We start from the raw sequence: 8,505 nt of genomic DNA on the forward strand, positions 1-8,505 counted from the left end.
AAAAATTGTACTAATTTTTTAATCCGGAGCCCTTCACGGAAGAAAACGGACGACAGTCTTCAACCACCCAATCAGCGCAAGCTTCTAAGCTAATTTTTTATCCTCTTCACTTACTTTCTGTCTGGGCAGTTCAGTTATATGTGAGGTAAAACATTTATGTCTATTGAGAATGGAACTCTGCATCATGGCATTTATACACTTTTTTTACAATTACGCCAACATACCATGTCAAGTAAAGTACTTCCTTCGTCTTTAACTATTTCTGTAAACATATCCGAAACAGCACTTCTGTCCTTCCGTTTTTTGCTGAGCTTATAAATACCTGTAGCAATTTTCCCTACTAAGTCTTCGGTAGACTCCATTGTGTAAGAACGTCAGTAACGAAATGTTACATAAAACGAAGCCATCTGGTGGCGAAACGGAGTTCGTCGGGTTTACTAGTAATATATAAATATCAGTATATTTACCTTTACAAAAAACCATTAATACTAAAACACTTACAAAAACAGACAATAAAAAAAACAGTTTCTCAGCGCACAATACGAAATTTACACTTTTATTCAAATTATTTTCATTCTTTCTATCAAATAGTTTGTCTACTATTGAGAGAGTCATAAATTGTTGTTACTCATATGTGTAGAAATACTTTGAGGTTTTTTTTTTGTGCGAATGAGTCTTAGTCATTTTTTATATTATTACTAGCTGACCCGGCAAACGTTGTTTTGCCATATTAATTATTTTTAGGTAATTTCATTGAAGCACTCTGTGATAAACGATATTTTTCGTTTTGTTGTCAGGTGCGAAAACGATCAAAGCAGATGGTTTTCCGACACGGGAACATGCGACATATAGTTGTCCGTGTGAAAAACATGCATTTTCCAGATTCAGGCCACAAACACTCAATGATTGGCCTTGTGATTTATTAATTGTCATGGCGAATGCGAGACGAATTGGAAATTGGATTCGCTTAAACTCGAATGGCATATCGGTTGGGATCATTGGAATTCTCGGAATGAGAACTTCCTCACCTTTGAATTTTTCTTTTAGTGAATCACATTGGCCTTTTAGTGAGTCTAAACGCGTTCACGTTGCATGAGTTTTTGAGATTGCGGAGCATGATGACGACTGAACCAACCTTCAATTGTAAATTGTGCGGTGGCAAGCCAGGCACATCCAATGAATTCAAGAACTCAGTTGGGTAGTTGGTTGCTTCGTCTTCGTTTGTTACACAGTCGATAGATTTGAAGGAATGCAGTGTCCCAACGATTTGATTTTGAATTTTGAAGCTTAGGTGATCCAACCAATCGTAGTTTTTGTGGTTAGCAATGATGTTCGGAAACACTTTGTTGATGAGCTCCTCTTTCGTTGAGACGAAATTGCAAAAATTTGGCGGGAACGAAATGAATCCATTCGATGCGTCGACAGGAACATGACCATTACCGATAGTTAGCAGTTGATTGGAGAACAGTTCGGCAGATGGATCGTTTAGCAATGCAACTCGCATGTTTGTCGTGAGCTGGTGATGATTTGAGGCAAGCATTGATCTCATCGGCAGCGGTCGATCGTGGTATTACTGGTAGTGTTTGCCGGAAATCGCCTGAGAGTAAAATCAATGCACCCCCAAAATGTCTTGCGTCATTACGCAGATCTTTCATAGTGCGATTCAGAGCTTCTAACGCGCGTTTATGCGACATTGTGCATTCGTCCCAGATAATGATTTTGCTTGCTATTAAAACTTTGGCCATTGCTGAATGTTTCGCTATGTTACATGTCGGTTCTTCAACCGCTTGCAGGTTTAATGGCAATTTTAATGCAGAATGAGCGGTTCGGCAACCTTCCAACATCGTTGCCGCTATTCCAGAAGAAGCAACTGCTACAGCAATTTCTGATCTTGCACGAACTGCAGCCAAAATCAATGATATGAGGAATGTCTTTCCAGTTCCACCAGGCGCATCAAGGAAAATCATGCCGATATTTCCATCATCAATTGCCTTCATCACCGTATCGTACAGTTCTTTTTGTTGAGGATTCAACAATGGTATATTCGTTCGAACCAATTGGCTTAATGCATTTGTGTCGTATTCACGTTCACGCTGCAATTCTCGTTCGAAAGCGTCGTTTACTCCACGATCAGGCGACGTCATTCCTAACCTGGCTAACAAACTGCCGCACATGAGGTAACACATGTCTTCTATCAAAAACAAAGCCTGATTGTGCATCTCTTCATTCATATCAAGATGGGGATTTTCTGAATGCAAATTGAGCTCCTGACATGCGACACGAAATGTTGGCAGCACTACACCATTGACAGTTCGAAGTGATTCAAATGATGTCGGGCCACGAACATTCACCAGCAATGGTCGTAAGTAAAAGCATTCATCATTTTTCGGATGAACTGTATAAATACGGCCAAGAGCTTCAGTAGAACGCACATCCGGATGACCAGGAACTACATTACCTTGCTTTCGACGTTGAAATTTCTTCGATGAAGCATTCCAAGTGTAATAACGCGGCATCTCTGAGTAAAGTAACGCACGTGCAAACGGATCACTTTGGCAAATCGAGAAGAAACTGGTCAATGTTGTCGCTGGTGGGTTTTGAGCACGTTGAGCGGCATTTGCTGGGGTGAAATAAACTCGTTGACCGTTCTCCAGATGCACTGCCAAATGTGTAACACTCGGATAGCGTTCATGAATGGGAAATGAGAATATACGCCAAATCGCCTCATTGCAGCATACGTATCGACCATTTTGATAGCGCGTGATTTCATCATTGGGGTCAGGAGCTTGAAGACCAAAAGCCGCCATGTCACTGCCCTTCGTGACATATTTGCAGATGTACTTGATGGACTTCACTGAATTGCAATACTCCACGTTACAATGCGCCCTGAATGTTTTGGAAAGAAGTGGCGAATACGGAACAACCCAAGAGTTGTCGACCACGAAATCATTTCCTTTCACTTTGACTGTGATTGTTCTACCGCCATCATCAGAAGATCGACGTCGATACAGTGGATAACCATCTTTGCCAGTGATGGTATCAACAGTCGAATTTTGTGGATAACGCTTGGAACACTTGCCGTCGACCATGCACGGTGATTGTGGGTTAATGGCGCCACACGGTCCATTAATCATGTTTGTAATTACGACATCATGCAGGTCTGGATCGGTTTCGGGATCAGGAATCTCGGCAAATATGATGTCATCAATTTGGTCTGGCTGTATTCTTTCGACTAACCAAATGAGAATGTGCGCATGCGGTAAGCCTCTTTTTTGCCATTCAATGGAATACATCCAACATCGAGTATCCCCAAAGACACGATGCCCAACAATATAGTGCATGAGCGACCGGATTTTTTGCCTGAATACACGTGCGGTGATATCGTGCCGATCACTTGATGTTTGGCCAGGAAGCAGCAGTTGAACAATTTCTATCCACTTAGGATTGCACGCGAAGGTGATGAACAGGTCTGGACGGCCGTAATGACGTACATATGTCATTGCATCTTGCGTATATTCATGCATATGACGTGGACTGCGAACGAACGTCGCCGGTAAAGTAGTCAACCGACCAAAATCAGATGCATTTCCTTCGGTGCTAATTGCATCGCGTAAATGAATGTACTGCTCCGTACGTAGTTTGGTTTGATTTAAAGTGATAAAAAGGAGGCGCTCCGCTTCTATTTTGGCATACATATCGACGCAAAATTGCTGAAATAATCGGCGAAATCGAAGCAAATAGTTGTCAACATTTTGGCGAATCATCAAACGATATGCGTAAAAATTCATTCCGGTGACCTTCCTGGTAGTTTCCTCACCTAAAATGATATCAGTGACATTAGTGTCATATTGAAATGAAAATTATTATGATATCTATTCTTACCGGTCGATGGATTTATCATATTGATGTTGATATAATATCCATCGTCTCCTTGCCAAAACATCAGTGGGTATTGCAATGCATCGTATGAACGATGAGTTTCGGATATTCGTTGCAATTGCCCACAGTCCCGACGTGTGAGCACAATATCGCGTGATTCCCGGCTTTCGCCAACAATCACAACTGCAACCTCATCTATTGTTGGAGCGTTAAATTGGCGTTCGTGCGTTCCAGCAGGTCGTTTATCCGCTCTGATCACGACTTTATAGTCATCATTTGGCATGCGATCCAACGCAGTTTTGAATAACCGAACCAATGCATGATGTTCATGAAGCAGCTGCTGCAAATCGCGAAGAATTCCTCTTCTCATTTCCGTATTGATTGTTTGGCGCTGATCAAGTTGATGTTCCACGTTGCCCATGAAGTAAATTTGAAGGAATTTATGTTGTGCGTCTTCAAGTGGTAGCAATGATCCAATTCGATGGTGAATTTGGCCTTGGATCTGTAGAGTCAATTACGAAATTAGATTCAATATTTTTTGTGCATCAAAAGAAAATGATCGGTTAATTTATTACCTTGAATGTCGGATTGAATCCGCGTTCATGAATAATATCTGCTCCAAATGAAGTCATTTGAAAGCATCCGTTGTATTTCTGAGCGTTCGATAGAAAATGACGTGATTCTGGTGTTTCACCAGTAAGCAAAGAACGCAATGGCTCTGTTGGCAAGGGCAATGGTGGTAATTTAACCTTGCCACTGAGACAGCACAGTCCAGGTGTTTCTCCAGCGAACTTCAATGCACCGCAATGGTTGCACACAACCTCCATTGGGTGAATTTTAACGGAAGGATGCGAGCTGTAATCAATTCTGCAATCGTAATGAAACGCTACTCGATCCAAATCAACACTTGAAGCACTTCTTCTTATGCGTTGATTTAGATTATCACGTTGTTGAGTTGTTTCATTTGCCCGACGATTTCTCATTGTTAACTTAGCCGTTTCATTTTCCGCCTGTCTTTCTTCTTGTGTTTGTGATGCACGAAGTCGGGCCATACTAACACGGCGCTGTTCTCGTGCGATTTCTTGTTCATCTGTCGTCAATTGATAGGCAATATTCCGAACTCTATTTGCATTTCGCGTTCGATGCGAAAGATTAGATCTTTTGGCTCGTGGCATTCTGAATTACACTGAGAAATGAACACACAAAACATGTACTCAAATGTCATAACCTCACAAAATAAACATCTTTCTTGGCAACTTACCGTTTGAAAATAGAATTCCACACCAATATGATCAATCAGAATGAAATGAACAGCGAACTCGAATTGATTTTCAAATTATTCCACCTAAAAATTAATTGAACAACCCGAAATTAACGTTTGGGTTGATTATCGATGAGCACGCAATAACAAAGACCATAACCATTTACAATGAGCATTTCATCAAACTGAACTCACCTCTATGAAATCACTTTTCGCTTGCAATTTTCACAATAGCCGTGAACATAAAATTACCAATAAAACACGGCTAATATATCGTTTCAAAACAATGTATTAAATCAAATTGAATTACAATAACTAACGAAAGCCGATAAAAGCTTAAGAAAATGCCGATATTTATGTTACTAAACTCAAGTCACATATGTCATTGCATCTTGCGTGGGTTGCCAACTGTGCATATGCATGCAGCTGTCAAAAGTTGATGCACACAACGCCATCTACTGGCAATACAGCATTTAAAATCATGTTCGTTTTTATTTCCTTTTTAAAATCGTATTTGAAAATTTATTTTCTTAATAATTTTTTTTCGGAAAATTTTCCAGAATTTTCTTAAGTATTCTCCTTGTTTGGGCGGAGACCTGTCCGAATTGGTGGTAATCACCGAAATCGGTCCAGGCGTTCTCCAGTTATAAGCGTAGTAACTAACGTCACTTTATATATATAGGTATATAATAATTTCATATATTCCTAGGCGTACAAACACGGAAAGGACAACTCAGGAGCAGCTGCAACATTATATAATGTTTTGCAAGCAGCATCCTGAGTTGCAACGGGGGAACCTAACTCCGCCCAACCCTCAAGGGCTGCAAATACTTTGGTCGGAGTTAGCAGATAAATGTCCGATCTGGGCATCGGTCAACTAGACTCACCTTTGGGGGTTCTACAATGCTCCGGTTGTGTTTAAATGCCTTAAGAGGTCCAACTCGGTCGGCAGCCAAGTGGGGGAGGTAAGTTCATAAATGCTTGTGTATGTTTCACATTATTAAAATATGTTTCCATAGTCGTTAATGCATTGGAAACATCAGTTGCGATCGCGAGCGCGCAAACTGAAGGCACATGCGCAAGCGACTGGTGGAGGCTCTCCGATAAATGGAATAACTGAGTTCGAGGAGCAAGCGATTACAACTTTTAGGGCAGCAGCGGTGGATGGATTGCCGGGTGTTGCGACTTTGGGTCACCAGGTAATATTTTAATTTAATATTTGTCGAACTATATATTTTATTATTACATGAGGCAATAATTGGTCCGTTTTATACTTACAGGTTTTGCCGCCATTGTATTTAAATTCAGAACCAGCTGCTCAAGCTCCAGCTTCCTCGCCAACACCAACAGTCACATCGCCTGCTCCAGCTTTTCCTGCTCTGTCTTTAAATTTTTCTTCCTCACCATCACCTCATTTTTCTTTCTCACCATCACCTCCAGATTTGTCCTCTTCTTCTTATCTCCTCCCATCTTACCTTCTCCTATGCCATCACCTACTTTCATCCCTTCTGAAGGTAAATTGACTGCAGCGAAGATGCTTGGAGCAGTGCTTTAAAAAAAATGGAGGAGCGTGAAAAGCGAGAGGAGGAGGCCATTGCTCTATAAAAGAAAATTGTAGAGCAAAATGTGCAGATGACAGGGGTGGCCATTGCTTTGCAAAAGAAAATTGTAGAGCAAAACGAGCAGATGACGGGGGTGCTGACCCAAATGACACTTGCACTAACCTCGATGTCAGAGGTTATGGCTAAATTGTGTGAACAATTAAACAAATAAAAATAAAATAAAATGAATTATTTAAACATATGTAGATGTCTTTTTATTTTTACTTAGAGGAAGTAAAATATACAGAGAGTAAAATGTACAGAGACAGTAAGTAACTTACATACATGTATATACTTATATTTAGGTACATAACGCCACTGGAAATATATACATACATATGTATATTATAAAGACATGATGTAACGTTCTCTTACTCTAGCACCCTACCTAAAATTGGGGTTTTCGAAAACAATTTCGGTGTCTTGTGATTCTTCTAAAACTTCTTCGAAGCCAAGGTCTGCAGCCACATCTTGCTTCAGTAAAATGTTGTGAATTGTACACGCGTAAATAATCAAAGACGCTTTTTTAGGGCTGTAATGAAGAATGCGGTGTTTTGAGAGGCACCGGAATCGTGACTTCAAAACACCAAAGGCTCTCTCAATGGTATTACGTGCTTTGGCGTGCAACTTATTGTAACGCACTTCCCTTGCATTTGAAGGTTCAGCGACTGGCGTTAACAGCCATGGCTCCATTGGATATCCTTGGTCACCTAACAACCACGAATCACTTTGCGTGTTATAGGTACTTGTGAGGTGCATACGTGTTGGGGATGTGGTCACAATTTTAATAAAAAATTATTTACAATTTTTAAAGGAACATCGTAGAAAAGTTTTCATTACACCATCATGATTTTTAGGTGAACTATATGCGAAATATTGTATGATTTTTAAATTTTGATTTTTATATATTTAGATCAAAAATAAAAGTTATTTTTGATTTTTATTTTTTTAGATCAAAAATAAAAGTTATTTCTAATTTTTTTTTTCGATCAAAAAATAAGTATTATTTATGATTTTTATATTTTTAAATCAGCAATAAAAATCAATTCAAAATTTATGACATAATATGTTTCTTAATCTCTGTTAAGCTTTAAAGCAAAACTAACACACGCACTGGCTGTCTTTTTAGGAATTTTATGCTCACCGCCCGGTTTTCGACATTCATTTATATTAACGTTACAATTTATAACGTCAAAATTTATAATTTCGCCAAATTTTGTACTCTTTTATTTACAATGCATATTGCATATTACATGATAGCATTCAATCGCAGAGAGAAGTTGTGTGAGCACTGCTTATTTTATAAAACTGAAAAAGTAAAGTTTGATGTAAGTTCGCCAATGGGAAGAAAACAAAATGTTTTCATATGTGATTTTTATATTGGGGGGCTCCAATGGAGAATGTAAACTTTGTAAAAAAAAAATTAGTGCATTCTGTTTAACTAATATGAAAAGACATTTACAAAAGGACCATAGTGATATATATGATGGCAAAAGGGCTAAAATAGAAAGCAGTGAAGCATGCAAAAACGATAAAAAATTTAAATTAACCGTTGAAATGTCCGTGAATGAAGATGTTAATTCTTGCATCACTTTGTTAACTAAACAATCAGTGCCCTTGTCACATTTTGATAGTGAGCCATTTAATACATTAATAATAATACCATCAATAATATTTGATGGTCTACATATTCCAAACATAAACTCAAAAAATTTTACACCATTTTTAAAAATCAGTGTGATAACTTAAAAAAAAATATAATAA

The 8,505-nt window shown here is 39.0% G+C and overlaps 1 protein-coding gene across 1 annotated transcript; it reads right to left on the reverse strand.

The window, feature by feature from the left end:
* Positions 1-1,106: 1,106 nt before the first annotated feature.
* Positions 1,107-5,619, reverse strand: LOC126767315 (uncharacterized). Its single transcript, XM_050484864.1, has 5 exons — positions 5,336-5,619; positions 5,141-5,224; positions 4,455-5,065; positions 3,883-4,381; positions 1,107-3,817 (listed from the first exon to the last, which is right to left on the reverse strand). Exons 3-5 carry the CDS (start codon positions 5,052-5,054, stop codon positions 1,437-1,439), a joined length of 3,480 nt encoding a protein of 1,159 aa, XP_050340821.1. The 5' UTR covers positions 5,055-5,065; positions 5,141-5,224; positions 5,336-5,619; the 3' UTR covers positions 1,107-1,436.
* Between the last annotated feature and the right edge of the window lie 2,886 nt (positions 5,620-8,505).

Source organism: Bactrocera neohumeralis, unplaced genomic scaffold (assembly GCF_024586455.1).
Source record: "Bactrocera neohumeralis isolate Rockhampton unplaced genomic scaffold, APGP_CSIRO_Bneo_wtdbg2-racon-allhic-juicebox.fasta_v2 ctg5346, whole genome shotgun sequence".
NCBI classification, from domain to species: Eukaryota; Metazoa; Arthropoda; class Insecta; order Diptera; family Tephritidae; genus Bactrocera; species Bactrocera neohumeralis.